This window comes from Natator depressus, chromosome 4, assembly GCF_965152275.1.
Source record: "Natator depressus isolate rNatDep1 chromosome 4, rNatDep2.hap1, whole genome shotgun sequence".
Classification (NCBI taxonomy): domain Eukaryota; kingdom Metazoa; phylum Chordata; order Testudines; family Cheloniidae; genus Natator; species Natator depressus.
Window position 1 is genome coordinate 14,413,885 of NC_134237.1, and position 22,985 is coordinate 14,436,869.

The 22,985-nt window shown below is 45.4% G+C and overlaps 1 protein-coding gene across 3 annotated transcripts in view; it reads right to left on the reverse strand.

The window, feature by feature from the left end:
- Window positions 1-3,416: 3,416 nt before the first annotated feature.
- CCNI (cyclin I) overlaps window positions 3,417-22,985 on the reverse strand; it is a 50,024-nt gene continuing 30,455 nt past the window's right edge. Inside the window, exons 2-6 of one of the 3 annotated variants that reach the window (XM_074950460.1) lie at window positions 14,404-14,538; window positions 8,636-8,710; window positions 8,323-8,463; window positions 6,691-6,921; window positions 3,417-5,109 (exon numbers count right to left, since the gene is read on the reverse strand). In XM_074950460.1, coding sequence (XP_074806561.1) covers window positions 4,651-5,109; window positions 6,691-6,921; window positions 8,323-8,463; window positions 8,636-8,710; window positions 14,404-14,538 — 1,041 coding nt within the window. In that variant the 3' untranslated portion in view covers window positions 3,417-4,650. The remainder of the gene's footprint in view (window positions 5,110-6,690; window positions 6,922-8,322; window positions 8,464-8,635; window positions 8,711-14,403; window positions 14,539-22,985) is intronic. The other 2 variants (XM_074950458.1, XM_074950459.1) reach the window with 2 other exon arrangements.

Below are 22,985 nucleotides of genomic sequence, written 5' to 3' on the forward strand. Positions count from 1 at the left end.
GCAGCTCACTACAGCCATGCTGGCAGGGAGCCAGGGGCCAAGCTGCGGAGGACTCTGAGCAGACACACAGGCACTGGGCCTCCGTGGAGCTGGCCCTGACCCCAGCAGCCCTTGTGGGCCAGAATCCTGAGAGCAGGGGAACCTCATGGAGTTTCCTGACCCCTATGCCGGTGGGCCCAATAGGGGCACAGTCCAACCCTGTGAAACACTGACATCCTGTCCTTATAACTCCCTGTGCTCAGCCAGAAGAGCAGAGGCTACACATCACTAAAACACTTCAGCATTTGCTTAACTTGCAGCAGGTGCAAGGCCTGGTGAAGTCCATGGGCTTTATTTAAGCATGTGTTTCCAGATGGGCTTTTCAAAAGAGCACGTCCCCTTGGCAACCATTGGGCCTTGTACTCCTACGTCAGGTGCTTCTCAAAAGTCACAGCCCAGCTGCTTCACTGAATCAGGGCCATTAAACTCTTGAGCCAAAGAACAGGGATCTGCACTCAGCCCAAGAAAGCAAGGCAGTTTAATTCAGGAGTTAATATCGAACACAGCTCTGTGCACGGATACTGGAGGGTCACTAGTTCTGCATTTCCCTGCTGTTGAGTTACACGAACGTAGGTCTTTTCAGAATATCGTGCCATTCAGACTAGCTGGTCCCGAACTGCCCTGCCCAATAGGCATAGAACTGGTTTCCATGTGCAAACCAGAGAACTCTACGACGGCGCCTGCTAACCACTACATTTAATTCTGCCTTTCCTACAATGAAAATTAACTTTCTGGCTTGAGTAGACTTATTTTTACATATTGAAAACTTTGTTCTCCATCACCCAAGAGCAGAAATGCCTAAGGCAACATGCTTTGTAAGGAAAAAAAATATCAGTGGATCTTTTACTTAAATAATCACCAACATTTTTAGAATTCTTAAGTATTCTTGGCATTGCCAATTTATCCAATCCGAGCACAAGGCCCATAGCCTCATCACTGAGCTGAGGGTGATTTTCATATAGATTTGATAAAACAATGTGTTCAAGTGATTAAATTTCAACACACAATGCTTCACCTGCCACCCCTCCAACAAAATTATACCATCCTGAAAAATAGTGCCGTGAAAGGACCAGCCCTAAGGAGATAGACTGGAAAAGCATCTACCACTGTGGCTGTTTGGGCTGGGATTTGCGAAGGTGTTAAGGAGAATTAGGTGTCCAATTCCCAGTGATGTCCCTAACTCCCTTAGGTTCCTCCAACAGTCCCAGCCATTGTAGCCTAAAGTTTGGCTGCTCAGCCAGGCACTGCCCTGTTTTTCAGAAAGTGCTGAGCACCCCCAGTTCCCAATGGTCTCTGGCTGGAGCTGCTGGGTGCGCTGAACCTTTGAAAATCAGGCCACTGAGTAGCTTCAATAATAATAAAGTTTAGCTCATTGATAGCATTTTTCCATCAGTAGATCTTAAAGCACTTAAAGGAGGTCAATCCCATCAGCCCTATTTTACATATGGGGAAATAGAGGCACAGACTTGCGCAGGGTCACCCAATAGGCTAGTGGCAGAGCCGGGAACCAAACTCAGCTCTCCCGAGGCCACACTAGATTTTAAGCCCCCATTTTTGAAAATCTTGGCCATAAAAGACACAGCCTGAAAAAGCCTGAATCATATTGCTGCAGAAGGACAGAAAGAAAGATTCACCCGGCTTCAAATAAAGCATTGCTTATTACCAGTATTCTAACACACACGGATGAGCCAGTGGGGAAGAACTGGGCGCAGGGGGATTGGGAGAAGCTCAACGGGGCTGAGTCTATGACTACGTCTACACTTACAGCGACATGGAGAGGACAGCCGCTGCATACACCCCAGCACCAGCATAAAGAGTGGTGTAGATGGTGAGGCACTGCTTGGGCAAGTAAAAGACACACCAGAACCACAGCTCTCAAGCAAGGCCTGCCAAATCTACATTGCAATTTGTACTTTTCTTTTCATTTACTTTTACTTTGCTTTTCACTGTGGCACGGAGCGACACACACCCTAGGTGGTGCTGCCAATGTAGACAAAGTCTATACTGAAGCACTCTCTACACTGTCAATATTTAACTTACTTTGTAATCACATAGTGCCCTAGCTGGCTCTGAACAATTTGTATCTATAGGAGTCTCAACCACACAGTAACCACAGCAGCTAGCAAGATGCATTCCCCCTCCCTGCTCTGCACAGAGCCTGGCGCCCTCCCAGGTGGCACTCTCTCACCACTCTTCCTCTTTAGCTTGTCAATTTGGTTTCTGGACCCCACATCACCTTTTCCAGGTTGTTGGGTGTTTGTCAAGCGTCCGGCAGCATCGAGAAACAGCAACACGTGTTTTTTCAGCCCCTTCACGTCCTCCATCTATTGGCTCTGTAAAACATTTCCCCAAGGCTCCACAAATCAGTAAAAGGTCACGAGAAGAGAACGAGGTGGCTAAGAAATCGAGAGAAGGGGTGTCCTAAGGCCCAATCCCAAAGGCTGTATCGACAGGTGTGCCGATACGGAATCTGCTCCTACTCAGCCTCTTGGAAAGATGTGAGACACCTTCGGCCTTGCATTTAAGGGACAATCCATGGCACAGTAAGAGCATGTCGTGTTTCTCTCTAGCAACTTCCTTTGGAAGCCTCAGCAAGATGCTTTTGGTGGTTCTCAAGACATTTATATCCAGCTAGGTAAGGGCTTCTCCACACTGGCCAGCTTTGGGAACTCACTCACAACTGCAGCTGCACCAATGCGAGCATTCATGTCGACTGGCCACCGGCATTCTTACCTCCGTCCCAGCAAGGCCTGCTCAGAGAGGGCACATTTCCAGAAGGAGCGCATTAGTTCCAAAGCAGCTGAGAAGTCCAGGAGAGCAAGGATGGACTAAAGACCTTGAGATGTGGCCCAAGAGTAGGTTACTAGAAACCTCATTTTCAATGGAGAGGAGGAAGGGGAATCCAGATTGGAGCTGGTACAGAGAAACTTGAGTCAATAGCTGTAAACAGCTTGTTCAATGAGTTTGGAGGGGAAGAGAAGAAGGAAGATGGTAGTTGGAGGGGCAGATGTGGTTGGGAGAGAGACACTGATAATGGAAGAGACAGGATTGCACCTGTATTTGGAGAGAAAGGAACCAGAGGGTGGGAGGGTAAGGAGTAACAAGAAGGATGGTCTGAGGAGTAAAGATGAAGGAGGAATGGATGGAATAAAATCCAGGTGGCATGTGGCTGCAGTTGGCATCCTGGATCCTTGGCAGCTCTGAAAAAAATCGGGTGTATTAAAACATACGCTTCCTTTTCTCTCAGGTGCCCTGCTTGGAAGAGTCCACCTGGCAGCGGCTTGTCAGCATTGCTGCAGCCCCAGCATAACACTCACCTTTGTCCAGTGCAAAAAGCGAAAGCAAAACAACTCACAAATTAAAGGACAACTTTTTTTTTATTGCTACCAGAAGGCTATCATCAGTACAATGGTTCTGAACACCATGCGTTCTTCAGGGCTGCAGAGAGAGCTAAAGATCCAGGACAGGTCGTTCTGAGAAATAGGTATTAAACATTTAAAAAGACAAGCTTTTAAAGGTTTTTTTTGTTTTTTTTTAAACTTTTGGTTAAAAGTTACATAAACACAAAACTTGGGGTATTTTGTGGCTTATAATTACACACGTTCCAAACCTCAGAATCACAGAACTGTCCCAGCACCTAAATGAGCAGCATTGATCTCATGCTAAAATTTACAAACATATGAATCAAAATCAATTGCAGAATTTACGGTTTGCATTTGACGCACACATTAATTTAATCTTTTGTAAGCACCTACCAGAGAGCTGATTGACTGCAAAAATCCTTGTGTGGGTGTGAAAAAAAACCCAACATTTTAGTTAAATTGGCCTAATCATTTGACTGCTTTCACTTTTTAAAATCAAAACCACAATCACTTAGTTTCTAATCCCAATGACTTCTTACTTATGCAAGACACTAAACACAGTCTCCCTCCTGCTACCTGAATGCTTTTCGATAGCATATTCACACTGCTTTGGCTTTTTAAATGCGGGGCAGTTTGCAAACACCGTAGGATTTTTTTTTCCAAATCTTTTACTTAAAGCCAGTTTGAAATATTCTTACATTAAGACACCAAAGTGGCTAATGAAATAAAGAAGGATTTTTGGTTAAGGAAAAAAAAAATATATCTGTGGTGAAGGTCAGAATACAGAGAATCACACACAAGACTTGCAGAGTGTTAAAGGAAGAGCAAGCAGGAAGAGGAAATCGGAACAGAAAGAAATGGGATGGCTGAAAAATCTGGAACAATTTTGCACAATCAATGTGAGCTCTTGGACATGGATGATGGATTATAATACACAGTAGCAGAAAAACAGGGGAACCAATGACACTAGAAAGAAAGAAAAAAAAATTTTTTTGCTACTTTTTTTGTTTGTTTTTGGGTCTTTTGTAGATTTTTTATACTTTTTTGTGTTTTTAAGTGCTTAAATAATAGTTGAACTATAATTAGCCACACAAAGGGGGGAAAAAATCTTCAAAAAAAAAGGTTTTCTTGGCTCTCTTCAGTTCAGCCTGATGAGATACAGCTTCTTTCCCAGCCCCCTCCCACCTCATAGCCTGATTTTGCATGGTTTAAAAAGTAGCTTTCCTCTGAACGCTTGCGCAGGCGGTAGCTACATAACAGAGACCGGCTGTAAAGGTGGGCAAGGGGAACTCTTGCCCTCTTGCCTCGACACATCAGCACCACAAACAGACCCCACGTTTTCTAGTGCCACCACCTCTGGAACACTGTCTTCATTATAGAGCCGCTTGATTCCATCGTAGAAGTCATCCACTTCCATCTCTTCCACTTTGCGCTTGGCGGAGGCTTGCTTGCACCCGGGGGGAGCTGGCAGACAATGGTAGAACCTGGCTGTACCTTTGATTGGCACTTCTGGTCGGCTGTTGTCCTTGGAGAATTCTGGCCCTGGGACAGAGGAGGGGTTGAATCTGAACGCTCCTCTGTTACAGGTCACAAGGGTACGCTTGAGGGGACTGTAGACGTATACAGAATTGGGTGGCAGAGCAGACTGCAGAGTGGAAAGGTGACGGGCCACAAGCTCCCGACAGTGGATCAGCTGGGAGCTGTCCATCTAGATGGAAGAAACAGACACAGGCATTGCAAAACAAGGTGAGTCACTGCAATTCTGGCTCTCGACACATGTCTATTGTCCACATACCTAGCTGCTTCTTGTTTTTGTGCTGAATGTGGGGGAAGTGATCACTTTAGGGGGGAAAATTATTCTGCTTAAAAGGCCAAGATTTTTCATAACTGCCAAGAGATTTGGACACCTGGTTCCCATTACAATTCATGGGAATTGGGTGTCCAAATCCCCTAAGTGGCTTTGCAAATGTCATCCAAAATGTTTATCAATGGCCTGTGTGTTCCTACCTCTTACATATCTATCTGTATGCAGCAGAAAAAAAAAATTAACCCTTCCACAGAGCCCTCCTAGTTAGGACACTTAACGTATTTAAGTGTGCTATAACCACTTTAATCTCCGGCGTATCAAGGGAATATTTCATACCTTCCCTTGTTACGCTGGCAACAATGATTGCATCCGTCTGGTTAGTTTAACCCCTTGTGGCCAGGCCAGTTGGGCACTCTCTGGTGTAAACACTTTTGATTTGTACATTAGCTCATGCATTAGGCTCCCTCTATCAAGAAGCAAGCATACTGACCGTCAAACAATGCAAAGTATTTGCAGAGATATGTCTCAAAGACTCAACCCTTAAGGCTGTAGCCTGAGCATCTTTGCAAAACATAGAAACACCACCCCTCCACCACCCTCCCCACCTCGCCAAGAAGAGAGAAAACAAAAAATCCCAACCACAAAACCTTGCATCCAAAACTCAGAGGCTGGGAATCGGACAGCTCTCGAGGCCTTATCCACACCACTGTGCTCACAGAAAAAATGCTATTTTCAATCCTATTTCAGATATAGATCCAGAGCATAGCTCCACTGAGGTTGACACAGTTACAACCAACTAAAGATTTGTGCCGTAAAATCAGATCAGCCAAAGTCTAGGCTTATTTCCACTTTCTAATCTGGGGGCTCAGTTCTATTCAAGCCCATTTGACACTATGAGGGATATTCCTTTGATTTATACCAGCATAAGCAAGAGAGCAATCAGCCCCTCAGTCTGTCTCTGTGCCATGGACATATATCATTAAAGGTACATGTATCTTCTTGTAACTTGCCTATTACTTGACTCAGCTTTTATTGGATGGGTGTGTTACGCTGACTGCAGCAACAACTACTCTACCGGTGTCAAAGATTTCCTGGAGCCTAGGGACACAAATCAACTTGAATGAACAAGAAGTAGGTCTATGTTCATCTTCAGTAAAGTGGGGAGAGATGGTGTGCAAGAGACATGAAGGGGGAGGAAAAACCGCCTGTCCTGCTGAATTTCAACCTATTCAGCTCTCTCCATTAGCTTGATGATTCACTTCCTGGCCTATGGCTAACCCAAGTGATTATCTATCAATTGCCAGCTGCCAGAGTAATGGTCACAAGACGAGAGCGGTTTCATAACCACAGCTGGCTGCTTAGTGCAGACCATCAGCTTCTCCTCCTCCTCCTTTCAGTGGCTGTCCCAGAAACACAGGACCTTTCTCCTACCCAGAATGCCAGTTAGCTGGGACGTCCAGAAGACCTCTGCCCGGCCCTCACCTGTGCTTTCTGGAGCAATTCAATGATGAGCGCGAGCCAATCAGGAATCAGCTTCTCCAGTTCCAGACTGATGATGGCCAGTGCCAGCATGGAGCCCTTGAACTGCAGCAGCTGGTAACAGGCCATACAGTGCAGTAACTGCTTGGTGAGAACAGCCACATGCTGAGACGGGTTCATCTTGGGCAGGACAGTCAGTAACTGAGGCCTGGTTGACACAGCAACTGCATGGAACTGAGGAAAAAGACAACCAAACCAGTCGGTATGTTACTGACAGAGTTTAGCACACTGCTTCATGAGCACGTGCAAAGGCACGAGCAGCCATTCGTTCCTGTGCCTTGGGGGTTCAAGTGGGCTATGTTATTCCAAACAGCTCACATGGAGTGAGATTCTCTCCCCCCCCATCCCATGCTCTGCTTCACCCCAGCCAGGCACTGTCCCCTAAGGCAGACAGCTCTGCGAGGAGTGGGAAGCCTTTTGCTGGGTTGAGATAGGGCCAGGGGATGCACACTGTCCCCTCGTTGGCCCTTCGGCGATACCCCAGGAAAGGTGACACAGCCAGGGGAGCCCTGTCCAAGGGGACTGCCTTGTAAGGGGTGGGGGAGCAGGGTCCCAGGGCAGCCATGGCCAGGGGGAGTCCTGGATTGAGCAGTTCTATAGGTGCAGTGCTGCCAGGGAGGGGCACGAAGCCCCTGTATGGATGGTCCTGCCTTCTTCCTGAACTGCAGACTCAATGGTTCAATTGGCCCTGGACAAACAGGGCTCTCTCCTGGGATGAAACCACTGAGGAGAGATTCTGTGAGGGGACACAAAGTTTTCCTTGCCACTATCCCCCTGCCATGGGTTTCACCACACGAAAGGGCTCTCTGGCCCCAGTTGTTAACAGGTAAACCAAAACTTGCGTCAGTTAAGGACACACTGAAGCACATTTCACATCCACCAATTATGTGGCCCCTCTCTCCCCACTCCTTAATGCCTTTGTGTTCTATTGTTGTCTTGCTTTGATCCTGGAGCACATATACTGGCAGTTAACATTTAGGGCCAAAATTTTCAAGAGGGACTAATGGTTTTGGGTGCTCAACTCAAGACATCGGGACAGAACTGGAAGGGACCCTCTGTGTCACCAAGTCCAATCTTGTGCTACCACAGGCAAACCCATCAGATAATCCTGTTCATAAACTTATCAAGCTCCATCTTAAATCTAGTTGGAGGATGTTTGCCCCCACTACTCCTTTTGGAAGGCTGTTCCAGGAACACACTCTTCTGATGGTTAGAAGCCTTCTAATTTCCAGCCTGAATTTATAATGGGCAGTTTATATCTTAGAGGGGCCTGATTTTCAGAGGATGCAAGCTCAGCACGTTCTGAAAATCAGGCAACTTTAAAGTGTCTAAAGTTGGTCCCCAAAAAATCACGAGTCACTTTTGAAAGTCTTTGTCTCGATTTTTGTTTAGGCCAAGTTTATGAACATACGGCCATATCCTGGAATCCTTACCCACCCCAGCAGTAGGGATTTTCGCCCAAGTAAAATCTGAGTAAGTCCCTCAAGATTTGGCACATACTCAAATTAATACCAATGAACCGAAAAAACAAACAAGGACAAGCACCGGAAAGAAGGTAACTAGCAACATATTTACAATATGAAGGAAATCCAGTGGCGTAGCCATGTGAAGATCCCAGTGCAGTTTATCCAGAATAATCTTCTCCATTCTGCGAATTTCAGCTGGAGAACAGCCGCAAAAGCTGTCTCTGGCCAACACCTTCAGTACTGGAACCCTCTGCAGAAACAGATGATAAAAACAAAAAGAAAAGAAAAGCAAGAACAATTGTCAGTCACAAAAGCCGTTTCCTTCCTGTCCTGGCAAGTGCCAACCCCCCTGCTCAAGCGACCAAAGAATTAGATGAGCATAAAATTTAAAGCAGATGCTAGGCCTTTGGAGAAAGTATTACCTCATCTTCCTCAACGGTTTTGGCAGCAAGGAAGAAGCAGCTGATCGCAATACAATTCAAGTATTTTGGACGGGCCTAGGAAACAGAAAAAAGTCACAGAGTACAATGCAGAAACGGATTTGTGACCCTTTGGCTCTAACTCCCTTGCCCTGTGATCTCAGGATGCCAAAACAATGCAGACCGGATCAATGGGCCGACCTCCAACTCCACTGCTACTATTGTGAGCCACAGAAAGGAAAAATCCATACTCCATTACATGAGGCAGGATGGAAGTTAGTCAGCCCCAGCGTCCTAACTGGCATCCAGTGATGCGCATCACTGGAGAAGAACAGGAGCTTGTTTTTAGTGGGAGCAGTGGTACTTGGAAGGAGAAAAACAGGAGGCTGGATCCTCCGTTGGCAAAACTCAGCACAGCTCCACCTACTTCAATGGAGTCAGGCCGATTTCCACCAGCTGCGGATCAGGCCCAGAGAACAACATGGGTTAGATGTGACGCAAGGAAGAAGATAAAGCTGAGGCGTTGACACTGTATCTAGTTAGAAACAAACACCAAGAGAGAATTATGTTTTATGGCAGCAGCTCTCAAACGAGGGTAGCCGAGCCCTTTCCAGTGAAATGTTTTGGGGTTAAGCAAGCAGTGGAGTGCAGGGAGAGGTGGTGACTAGGAGAGACCGTAGGGTGACCAAACAGCAAGTGTGAAAAAAAATCGGGAGAGGGAGCGTTAATAGTTGCTTATATAAGACAAAGCCCCTAATATTGAGACAGTCCCCGATAATATCGGGACATCCAGTCACCCTAAGAGAACCTCTCTTGCAGAGTGACAACAATGAAGAACCTTGTTATGGGCCCCAATTCTGCAAATGCACTTAAGCATGTGCTTAACTTTAGGCACATAGGTAGTCAATTGAAATCAACAGAACTCATGGGTGTGCTTCAAACTAAGCACATGCTTAAGAGTTTGGCTGAATCGGGACCTTAGTGGCTATATTAACGTGATTCAGGACTTTGTTTCCCATGCCAGTGAAGCAGGAGAGCGAGAAAGGAAGATGCGTCCCTCTATTCTGTATGCACAGAGTACAGTATTCAGTCCTGCGAAAACCAGGAGCAATGTCTGTACACAAACTGAGCAGCGCAATTATGTCCTCTCCGCCCCAGCCACTTCCAAACAGCCAGCTGACAATTTCTCTCACGCTGTCTGTACTGACAAAAATTTACATGTCCTTGTGGAACATGGAACCGAAAGAAGCCGCAGGGCAAGGAAGAGAGATAAATAAGTAAAAGCCCTGCTGAGAACACAAAATCAGTTTTTAACCTAGAGCACTTCCATGATTAATTCCAGGCGGATTAATTCCAGCAGACAGAATGGAGCTACAGGGCAGTTCCAAGGCCCGATCCTGGAATCCACACTCTAGGTCCCTAACAGTCAACATGACTCCTCCCAGCAGGGAGAGAGGGGGAAGGGGTGCAGGATCAATGACAAACATGGCCTCTAATAGGTTCCAGTTCCTGTTATACAAAAGGAATCGCTGATCCCCAGGGACTTTGGCTTCTACTGGCGAGGCACCGGGAGGTTTGAATTAAATAGCTGTATAAAATAGCTGTTTCAACGTGTCCAGGTACTGCTGACAGTGAGGAGAACAATGTCCCTGAGGGTGAATCTGTGTTTTGTGCTACATGCCCACACAAGGAAATAAGGCGGGGTAGAAGTACCCACTCCACAGGTGACCGTGCAGGAGGAAGGAGCAGCCTCCCCGGGCCCACAAGTGGGAGGAGTCTTGATTCAGCCCCTCTCCCACACAGCACAGCTCAGCCGGCAAAGAGCGGGAAGTAATCTGCACAAGGTAAAGGGCTGGCACCAATAATTTTCCCTTGGTGCAAGTGGGGAAACACCAGGCAGCAGAGAGGCTCCCAGAGTTCCCTGGTCTGCTCCAGGGGCATCACAATGACATGCTGCCCCTTAGTCAGGGCCCTGGGTATCTCCCTCCTGAGAGTGCTCAGTGAGTATCCCCTAAATCCACAGCATCCTTCCACACATTGTACAGCACCGACTGTCACCTGACATGACTTGAGTCAGTTACACTAGTAAATGCAGCCAGGACAGAGATAAAATCTATTCATTTCTACTACAAACCTAGGTCCCTTTCATGGTAGGCAGGCAAATCCTCTTCAACTAATATTAACTTACTAAAATGGAGAGAAGAACCCAAAGCCTTTATCCCACATCAGTCGGCCAGCTCTGTAAGAGACCAATAGCTAATCTCCTGGAAAACCTGCCTAACAACTGCCATCTTCAATAGGAAACCAAGTTCTACTCCCACCTTGGCTAGAGATTCACTGCAAGATCTTGGCCAAATCACCTAGGGCCACTGACTTCAACGGGCTTTGGATCAGGCTGACAATCAATTCATGCCTCAGTTTCCCCATCTATACAATAGGGACAAAATTTTATTGCGTTACAGGGATGTGGCAAGGCTTAGTTAAAGATGTGAAGTGCTTGGACATCTCTGGATGGAAGGGGCTGGAGAAGGGCGCAGTGGAGCAAGAGGAAAGGATGTGTGAGAAACAGTAAATTTAATTAGTTGGGCTAAAGACAAATCCCTGCATGCAGAAAATGGAAAAAGAGCCACTGAAGACAGCTTGTAGGAGAGTTTCAATGTTTATTGAAAAATTCCCCCATAACATCCTGCATTATTGTAATAGAAATTGTCCCCCTGCTCACCCTCCCGTCCCCACCCCCGACATCATCAGAGTCCCTTTGTGAGACAGTATTAAAATACAGTCACACTGCTCTGGCTCCCACACCACCCCCTCTGTGCTCCCTCTTTACTGGCAACTGCCACACAGTTAAACCAAGACTGTAATTATGTTGAGGATTAATTATTTAGTGCAGTGATCTACAGCAAAAGCCACTGCTGGTATGTGAATGAACCAGAGCATGGCTGGGCAACAGGACGGGACATAGAACAGTTTGAACTATTTCAAGGCACATTTGAGTTCAAGGGAAGCTATCAGAAGAACAATCCCAGGCTGTGGCTAAGATTCTCCCTTCACACTACTGTACGTCGGGAGTGATCCCATGTCAATGGAGTTACCCTTTTGTAAATCCGGTTTAAAGGCAGGGAGAATAAGGTCCAGTTTATTTGCAGCAGGGAGAGAAAAAGGACATATTTAAATGAACAATGCTATACGGGGGGGGGGGACGGGGGACGGGGACGGACGACACGACGCACGTTACCTGAAACTCCTCCCCAAAGTGCTTTCAGTGTTTTCTATAGTCACCAGTCCTTGAAGTACAGAATGGAGTTTCTTTTAGTCCTAGTCTATGCCACTTCATTTCACAGTAGTAGCCTCTGTAGAGCAGTCAGAGCCTTTGACTGCTACAGAAATACTGAAACAATCACCATTTCCTAAGGGCATTAGCTATTTAGGGGTTTCAATCATACATTTTCTATCCCTTCAACATCTGACCCCATCACTAAGATGTCATAATGGTTAGAGGTCAGGATTTCTTTAAAAACAAAACTTTTCAGTGTCTTGCAGTTTAAGCACTAGCAATAGTTCACCACATATCCAAGACTTAGAGTACGTCCAGACAGCCGACGTTAAAACGTTGCCATGGCAGCCCTTTAAGGTGGCTGTGTAGTTGCGGCTCCAGCGCTGGGCAAGGGGAAGGGCTCCCAGCGCTGGCGCACTGTCTACACTGCCAGTTTACAACGCTGAAACCTGCAGCGCTCAGGGGGGTGTTTTTTCACACCCCGGAGCGAAGAAAGTTTCAGCGCTGTAAAATGGCAGCGTAGACAAGGCCTTACTGGAAGATCCAATTTGTACTTTAGTGAGGCAAGCTATGTTAATGATGTAACCACGGGGGTAAAATTTTAAATTCCTCTGACCTCTGTTTTAGCAATGTTTGTAATAGGATTAAAAACCCTCACAAACAGAGTAGACTGACCATTTAATGAGACCTGAGCTTAACAGAGCAAACAGAATAAAGGATTATATTAGCCAAAGGCAAGACTGCCAGATTCTAGAACTCAAGGCCAGGGGGACATGTTTCTCCACTACCCTGCACCTTGTGCAGTTACGTACAGAGGGTGCAAAGCCTCTGCAGAGCACTACCATTTCAATTTGGTGGCGTTTTAGACCCGCTTTGCATTTACTCTGCAAGCTGTAAGTGACTGCACCAGGGTTGGGCAGGACAGCACAGACTCGGAGGTCCGAGAGTCATGGTACCATGTATGCCCCAAAGGCTGATATTTAAAATATTTTAATCAGTCGTGTGGAATTTTATTCCTTAAACCACTGTGTTCACCATACTCTTATGAGCACACGCACAGCTCCACTCCAATAGACAATACGGCAGGCCTGTTTGGACTGCCACTCCTCCCTTTATGGTCTTCACTGATAATCTCTTAGATTTCTTTTTATTATTATAATTATTTATATTATTGCAGCACTCTTGGAGCCCTAGCTGTGAGCCAGGACCCACCTGTATTAGGTGCTGTCTTTTGCCCTACCATTTTCATATAGCCCTCTCTCCCAGACCCACCCCTTGATGCTCGGCCCATTGACTTCAATCAGGCTCCTGGCATTGAAAGTCTCCACACTTCCCTCCCTGCCTCCTACCTGTGTCACCCTGCTCCTGAAGCCCTTTCTGTCATACTGCTTTCTTTTCCTAGCCTGGCTCCAGCCTTCCCAAACATTCTTCTATCACCTCAGACTCCAGGAATTATTTTGGGGAGGTTCTCCAGCCTGTGTAATACAGGAGGTCAGACTAAACGATCACAATGCTGCCTCGGAATCTATGAATCCTGTTCCTTGCCATACTTCTGGCTAAGCCACGGCCATCCCACTACTCCTACGTCTCTAGCCCCTGGGCAACAGCAATTTCAGGTGATACAAACAAGACAAACGCAGACCTACCCAATGTCTGAGTTAAATATTATAGAAACACAGATCCTCCGTGTCATGCCATAGGACGTATGAGTATGGAAAGGGCTTACCACGAAGGCAGTTGCATTTCAGAATCTATTTAGTTTAACAAGCTTTTTTGTATATTTTAAGCTAGAGATTTCAGATTTCTATGTAGATCCTCCCCCCCCGCCCCCCCCCCCCGCACTTTCCAGGGGCAATATTTGGATACAGCTTGGAAGACAAATGGCTAGGTGAGGCTAATTCAACATTTACACCAGGTTAGCAGAGACAGCATGAACATGGACAGCTTCTAGAGAGGTGGAGTGATTATCTCCTCTCTTCGGTTAAACTGATGAGCTGCAGCATGTCAATGGAAGCTGGCAGAACAGGGAAGAGAGCAAGTATTCCCAACACGGACATGCACTGGGCCAGATTCTCAGCTGAGGTAAGTTGGCATGTCTCCACTGCAGTTAATGCAACTATGTTGATTTGCATCAGGTGAATATCTGGCCCATTAACTAAAAAATAAAACTGGTCCAGAAAGCCATCTATTATTTGTATTACTGTAGCACCTAGGTGCCCTAGTCAGGGACCAGGCCCATTGTGCTCTCATGATAACAGAGGGTTTCCACAGACCCAGCTGCACTGTTCAGGCATAGTCAGGAAGGGATATACTGAAGACACTAATCTCGTTCAGCATCTGAAATCTAAGGCATCATGCAGTGTGTAAAGCGGAAGTACACACTCTCATACACTGAGCCTGCTTGGATTTGGCCCAGCAGCAAGGAGAGTCACTTCCAAAGCCATGAGCTGGTGGTATAAATCCACTGCAGGATACAGATCCTGAAATTATTTACCTTTACCGTGGCTAAAAACCGGTCCAAGAGACTGACGGCCAGGGCGAGTGTTTCTGGATAAAGGTGGAACTGGTACTTGAGTTTGGCCAGCCACTGAATCACCTCATCCCGCTGTGCTGGAGAAATGGCTACATCCTGTTGGGGGGGGAGGGGAAAAACAAAAAAAACAAGCTGTACTCACACCCAGAACCTGAAGGCTGAGAGAATTGAGAGAAGGCAAAATATTAACATATGTAGAAACAAAGCCCTATGTGGCTGTTCAAGGGAAGGGGGACCAAGGGGATGCTTTTAACACAGACTGAAGCCACTTTCTATGTTTGCACCTGGGATTCTTCGTGGTCATATTGACTTCTCCTGACCTGATTTGTGGGTGCACCCACGGAGTTAGAAGTCTAGCAGGCTGAAGCTGTGGCATGCCTGCAAAAATGTAGGATCTACTTTTAGAATGTGGCCCCATAACACTGCTGTCTAAACGTAGGCGTATGAAAATTGGAAAGCTCCAGTCAGATAGTGTTACGGCTGAAAAGGCTACGTTAGATGATGCTAGTCTCATGTTCAACAAAAAATATTACAGAACGAAGAATGCACTATCCAAGTGAAGATGCAATTCAATATGAAACCTGTTCTTTATGGTAACCACAGGCCACATCCTGTATAATACTGAGCACCCTCTGCGCTGACCTGAGTCAGTAGGAATCAAGAACATTCAGCAACTTGCAGGATCAAGCCCTCGGCCCTTATCCAAGCTGACCTATGAGAGACACCTATGCCTGCAGTGACCCCCTCAACTACAACAGGGGTCCCCCCATAAGGAGCTTGGGATTCAGTCCTATTTAAGTTCCAAGAGAATATTTCCACCACCAACCATAAACTCTGTACCATCTTGTTTGTGGGGCTTGTGGTTTTAGTGTGTCTAGGGCAGTGGTTCCCACATTTTAACAACCTATGAACCCCTTTCACTGAAATGTCAAGTCTCGCAAACCCTCTCCTAAAAACCAATATTTCCAGGGATTTTCTCCTTTACCTGAGTATAAATTATAAAAGCAATGATCTTGGAAATATAAAATTTGGTTTTATGACATGCTTATTACACACTATTATTAATTATTTATCATTACAGTATTTTTATTCCATTATGAAAACGGCAACACTCTTCCAAGATCTCACTTTTGTAGCTTGTATCACTTTGAATAAGCCTGTTATAAGACAAGGCTCCTCTGTTTCATCAAGGAGTATCAGATGTGAAACAGCATGAAAGTATTTAAGAAGCTAAATCAAAGAGTTCCTCCTACACCAACATTCAGGTCTTGAGCAGTCCAGGCAAACAACGCATGGTACAACAAAGCTTAAACTTGTTCTTCATAATAATTTTAAAAACAATATGAGCTGCCTATTTAATTTTAAAAACAGCAAAAAATATCCACCTCCCTTTCCATTTCTTATAAGAATTCTTGAAGTTTAAATCTCCTCTGTGTAATAGAATCATAGAATATCAGGTTGGAAGGGACCTCAGGAGATCATCTAGTCCAACCCCCTGCTCAAAGCAGGACCAATCCCCAATTTTTGCCCCAGATCCCTAAATGGCCCCCTCAAGCAGTGAACTCACAACCCTGAGTTTAGCAGGCCAATGCTCAAACCACTGAGTCATCCCTCCCCCAATATGATATGCTTGCTTTGATCTGCTTAGCTCTTCGAAGTCCAAGGGCTCCAGGCTGCTGGCCCCGTGCTACCCAGGGTCCCTAGGGACAGTTCTGTCCGCCATTAGGGAATTTTTTTCCCTGAGAACCCCCTGTAACATTTTGCAAACCCCAGTTTAGGAACCACTGGTCTAGGGAACAGCCTTTTATGACTGATCTAAACTGTAATACCTCCTCTAGCTTAGTTTAGGCTTAAACAAAGAAAACCCAAAACTGAACACACACAACCTTCTGTGTGTCACTGAAATGTGATTTGGAAGCTCAAGAGACCCTCTGTGCAGCTCCCACTGTGAAAAAGACGACAAAGTGTGCTCCCGTGAAAGTTACTGAAGTTCCACCAACTTGGAGAACACAGTCAAAGCCTGATTTTCCAAAAACCTCTTGCATATAAAAAAAGGAGGCCATGCCCTCTGATACATATTCATTTCCTATTATCTGCACTGTTTATTATCTGAAATAATTTGATCCCTCCTTTCCAGGCAGATGACAGATGTGACCGTAACTAAAAAGAACTATTATTGTTCAGCCTCGCTGGAAGTGTCCCAGGAGAGCTAAAATAACTATGTAATTCACAGTTGTGTTCTTGTTGCAACAGTGGTTCCTTGGGAACTGTCAGATACTCCTGGCCTCATTTTAAAATATGCTCCGGATAGTTGCCATGCTGCTGCAGCCTGTGCTGGCAAGAGGGGTGAATTTTATGATCAAGCTGGTCTTTTCCATCTCTAATTACTAAGACCTTGGTATTTTACATCTTACAAGTATCTAAGTGAATGCAAGATTTGGTAACATGTCAGGTGTAATTACCTCTGAGGAGGGGGAAACTTGGAAAGGCATTTTAAGGCTTAGCAAGCAAGTCTCCCCCTTTGAATGAACATACCAATTACTGAGCTGTGTGGATTTTAAAATAAATAAATAAATAAATAAAAACCTATTAAGAGACCAATCCCTTGCCATCCCTGATCATGTGAATTCTGGAAAACCTGAAACACTCTATGTCTTTTGGCTGCAGCGGTGAAGCACCAACCCCTTGGGCATCAGCCATCTACAGTTCATTGTGTTCATACCGCAAGATGAGATCAACCACAGTGTTAACCCGTAGATCCCTAGTGTTTTCCAGAGTACCAGCAAACTGAAGGCATAAGGTAAATATATGGCCACAAGTTTAAGGTATAATAATCCACTCCTGTAATATTTACTCTAATATACATTGCCCTAATCAACATCTGGCAGATGTCCTAAGAATCAAGGAAATCTTATTTTTGGACTAACCACAGCAGGTGTTATAAGGTACATCCATGCTGTTTCTCCGCCCCTCCCCACCCCGCCACCCTCAATCTACTTCTCCAAATTCAAACCCAGCAATAGTGGGGCCTGATTTTCAGCGGCATTGAATACCCATAGATCCCAATTGTCTGAGGCCCTGAGCCCAGGGTGAGAGGGGCAGCTGGATAGTCATTTATATATCAGTTTGTGCAACAGACTGCGAGCAGTATCTGGACTTCTGGAAAGGGAATCAGCAGAGTGTGGCATCCTACTGCAGTACTGAACCTCCCAGTCCAAGTTTACTTTCCCAGAGGTGATCCAGCAGTTGTACTCATACATATGAAATCCCCATCACTAGAGGTTTTTAAGAACAGGTTAAACAAATACCTGTCAGGGATAGTCTAGGTTCACTTGGTTCTGCCTCAGCGCAGGTGGATGAACTAGATGACCTTTTAAGGTCCCTTCCAGCCCTGTATTTCTATGATTCTGTAGTTCCAGTGGTCTGAACAACTGGTCCACCACATAACTTCTGGGGGGGTGAATTTTCTCCCCCCCCCTCCCCCCATTTACCCAAGATGCCCAAAGAGAATTGTCAGCAGATCAAGGAGGAGCTTTGCATTAAGCAAGGGGTCCATGAGGAGGGGTATGAGCACATCTGTGAGGGTAGGGAAGCACTCTCATCAACATGAGGCAGGTAGCAATAGTGCTCAGGAGTGCTAAGCCCCAACCCCAGTGCTTTTTCTCTAGCCCACAAGGGCTCCTGGAACCAGCACTCCCACAACGTTGTCGTCGTAGTTTCCCTGTGTTTGTCAAGTTTTCTGCACTTTCTGGGTGGGAGTTTCGAAGAGTGACAAAGGGAGTTAGACAGCTGATTCCCATTGAAAGTCTGCCTTTGCAGGGAAAAAACCCCTTACAAGTCTGGATGGAACTAGAGCACTCTGCAGCACTCCTGACCTAACCACTAACCAACCGAAAATCTTACAGCACATGGATGAGGGGAAAACTCAGCACTCTTAACTTATACAACGTACTGATCCAACTGCCTTCAAGCCTGGCTCCAGTTTTTTCAAAGATATCACTAACACAAACAAACCAAGTCTGAACAAAACGGATTAAAACACTGGAACTAGGCATGCACACAATTTTGCTAGCAGCACGCATGGGACAAGGGTTTTGTTTTGTTTTTAAATTCAACATACACTTACTGAACTCAAAAACACATTTCACTGAAGATTTCAACAACCAAATTACCTATGGCCCCCGCCCAAGAATTGAAAGAGTCAGCCTCAAAAGAGCTTGTTGGCTGAAGTTACAAGTAACTGAAAATGAGGGTTTATGGCTGAAGTTACACATCAACCTTAACTACAGTAGTCACCGGCATTACCATTAAAACATTCTGTTCTGCTTGTATGCGGAGCCTCATTTCCTCTTCTGCAATATTTACAGTATGTCTGCCTAACATATGGAGGCATGTGGCTGTTCCCACTTCAACTCTAGTCACTGCAACTTGCTGAGCTAGAAGGGAAGCAGCCATCAGGTGTGCTTGTTCTGTCCTTGACAGCCCTTCACCCCTCAGTGCTGCTGCTAATGTGGTTTCAAAATGTGGAATCGAATGATGGCTGCCAAGGCACTGTGGGGCAAGAGAGAGCTAACAGCTTGCACAACAAAACACCATGCTGCTCTGAGTTGTTGTGGGTTGCTTTCCTTTTCAGCAGAAGACTGAAGAAGAAAACCAATTCAAAAATAAAATAAAAGTAAACACCCACCACTGATGCAATAACTAATTTAGAGATCTGTTCTACTAACCAATAAGGCCTTCAAAAGGGATTAATGTATACAAGGGACCAACCTGATTATGCAGCCTCCTGCCTTAGGTCTGGTCTACACAGTTTTTGTACTGATTAACTATTTCATGGGGGGGGGGGGGAGGGAGAGATATTTACACTGAAACAGTTAAATCAATACATACCATCATATCACATTTATACCAGTATCACTATCGATGCTGGGGTTGTACCGATTTAACTATTCCAATTTCAAATAGATATAGTGAAGGGGTGCCCAACCTACAGCCCATGCGGGCTGTATACAGCCTACCACAGCATTTCATAAAGCCTGTTTCAACACAATATATTAACGGTCGATTCATTAGTGTTTTGTCAGGTTTACATCATTTTAGTTAACACCACTGTGTAAATAAACAATACTGTACTAGGTTGTTTCTATCTAAACACATATATAAGCTGAACTTAAAATATAAATCAATACGGGTGACTTTAAATCTTACTAAAATATGCAGTATCTGTTTGGCCCACACAAGGTTGTGTTTAGGTTAGTGCGGCCCTCCTGTGTAATAAGGGTGAGCACCACTGAACTGAGTGTAGACTAGCCCTTTGAATACCTCCCCACATGGGCGGTGCATATCAAAGGCTGGGAGAGACTGTGCCTTCCCGAACAGCCCAGCATGGTCCCACCCACACTCTGCCCAGAAGGTCCCCTCAGGGAAGCATGCTGGGGCTGCCCAGTACTGGGGGGGAGGCCCCGGGGTGCTGGGGCCGCACCGCCCAGGCGTGGAGGGGCTGCCAGCACTGCCTGCCCATGCTTTGGGGAGACTGCCCACCCAGCACAATGGAGGCTAGCCTCCCTGAGCCGGCAGGTCACCCACGGCCCGTGCCTCCCCACAGGCAGTGGCCAGAATCACCAACACTGCAGCACCCAGAATAGAAGCCAAGTCTTCAGAAGAACTCAGCTCAGTTCAAATTCAAATGCAAAACTCAGTTAACCTACCCACCCCAACAGCTGGCAGGGTCAGAACAAGCTGAGCCACCTAGAAGTCAGAACCACGTCTGAGACTCCTCCGCAGAAGTAGCTGAAGTGCTGACAAAAAAATGCAAAATTACTTTTAAACTCATGTTAACTTCCCAAAGACTGTTTTAAACTGCGGGTTAAACCAGTTATTGGCTTTGAGACACATTTCACAAAATGTTAAGAAAACAGCGAGAGGCATGGGTTCAATGTTTGGCTCTGCCACAGCTTTTGGGTGTATCCTTGGTAAGTCACCTGCTTAATTTTATGCTTGTACCCAAGTCCCACTGAAGTCAAATGATCCTTAACTTGTCAATCTCCTCAATGTATTTAACCACATGCTTACGCGTTTTGGTCAATACTTCCATTTTGCCACTCTGTCCTGTTTATTTAGGCCCCAGTCTTGCAAAAACTTTGCATGAGCTTAACTTTACAATGAACTCAAAAGATCCATTCACTGGGCATAAAGCTAAACATACGCTTAAGTCTTTGCAAGATCTTTGGGGCTGGGAATATTTCTTACTATGTGTATGTACAGCATCTGGCATAAACAGGGCCCTGATCTCAGTTGAGACCTCTGTGCACTTCTGTAATACAAATAAAACATACTAATAACAGTACCATTTTTAAAATAAATCTGTTTTATGGAGAGACAGTAAATAGATTTATTTCTAGAACATTATATCATTTTAGCAAGTGTCATTATGCTGTGTGAGTGAAATCCTGGCCCCACTGAAATCAATAGCAAAACTCCCATTGACTTCAGATGGGGTCAGAATTTCACTCACTCTGGAAATGCCAGTTGTCATGTAATATAAAGTATTTAGTAACTCTGCTAAAAAAAAATAATGAAGAGTTTTGGTAATGGTGGGGTAGGGAACATAAAGTTTATCTGGGGAGAAAAATGGGAAACAGGATATTAATATTGGGTGATATTATAAGGAACATATATCACATTGTTAATGTGACAGATGAAACTGTACACCAAATAAATTATTATAAATCCACCTACTTCTAAACAATACCCCAAGGTGAAAAGTGACAGAATGAACTTCACTATCCTTTTATCTGGTGCTAATTTTAATACAACAAGGCAAAATACACAAAGGGAGACAAACACAACCAGGTTTGGACAGTATTGTCGACTTAGATGGTTTCAAGTAGCTTAAAGGCTTAGTTTGAACATGTGGTATCTGGGCAAATCTGGAAGCTAAGCTCCAAACGTAAAATGCATCAGTGCTGAACCAAAATGCTTCTTCAGACAAACCAAACACTTTTAAAAACCTGATCCCCAATCATTGCCGGAATATTAAGCCGGTCCTGTCGGCCGGAGTTTTGCCAGTGACTCCAACGGCAACAGGCCTGGGGCTTTTACAGGCAAAAGGAAACATTAAAAATAGATACTACTGAAAATAGAACAGCAGTGTCGCTTTCTGAAGCATTTCTTCTTGCTGTGTGGGTCTGTGTACAAGGGGGGGGGTGGGAGAGGGAGGAAGTGGAGGCTCTTGCAACCGTTGCTGACAGGAGGCGGCATGTCCTGGCAGTTGGCCAGGAAAATGCTCAGAAGACGGCACCTTCCCTGCCATTCTCCGACCCCAACCCTGTACAACTGGGCAGGGTCTCATCTGCCTCCTCCACTGAATTCTTCTGTTGGGGAAGAGGTCTCCATTCCAGCTAGGTCCCTAAAGGAGCTGGCAGTGGGAGATCACTTGCCTATACAGTAGCCTGGAGCTTATGTGCCTGTATCTGCTTCTGCAGTTTTGCAATACTTCCCTGAACCATCCCCTAAGCTATAGGTCTCTGGCCACATCCCTCCCAAAAGCTGGGTCCATATGATGTGGCAGGGGAAGAGCACACTTCCCAAGCTGGGATTTGGCCTCTAAACCCCTCAGGCTGCTAAGGGGACTTCTGACAGAGACCTCAGAGTGACAGTCCCAGGCCTTCAACTGGACAGGAGGCTAGGAAGTCACAAATTCAGTCTTAAAATAATAGGAAGCAAAAGGGCTGCACTTTGTGGACACCGTTTCTTGTTAAACCTCAGGAATGGGCAAATGTTATTAGACCGAACATTTGTGAGGTGTTCTTGAGGGTCAAAAAAAGGTGGGCTCAGTACAGGAAGGCTGTGCTGGGAGAAACGTTTGGAATCTTGAAATTTCCTACTCCAAAATTTGAAGAAGTGGTTTTTATTTCCCAAAGGCAAATCCCCATTTCTCACTCACCCCCATTCAAAGGTTAAAAGTGACCTGCAGAGGAAAACAAATTGGATTTGGGCTTTTGCTTTTTTTTTTTTTTAATGCTCTACACAGAAAATGTGAGGGTTTTTATTTATTCCCCCCATCATTTGATTTTTTAAATTTGAAATTCAGGTCAGGTCTCATTTTCCCTTGGAGACTCCAGACATCAGGTGTGCGACATCACAGGCACTTAAGAAATGAAACCCAAGCAACAGAGAGGGAAGGGATTTTTAGTCAAAATGTTAACTCCTCTTTCGGTTTCATTAGTAGTTTTAACTTTAAAAAGGAGATTTTTTTCCTCTCACCTGTGTAGAGACTCACTCTCTCCCCTTCAACTAAGAGCAAAGAAAGCACCCATTCCAGCACTCAGTTCCTCTACCTGTGGGTAAGACTGGCATGCGTGCAAATTGCAAACAGTGCAACAAAGAAATGCAAGGCCTGGTTGCCCAAACGAAACAACATCATGAGAAGTGTTCCTTCTCGGGAGGAAGCTGCGTTGAAGATGATGAAAGGAACATGTCTGAACATGCAGGATCTTCAGGTTGGTAAATTTTTTTATTTCATACTTCTTTCTTAAGGACTG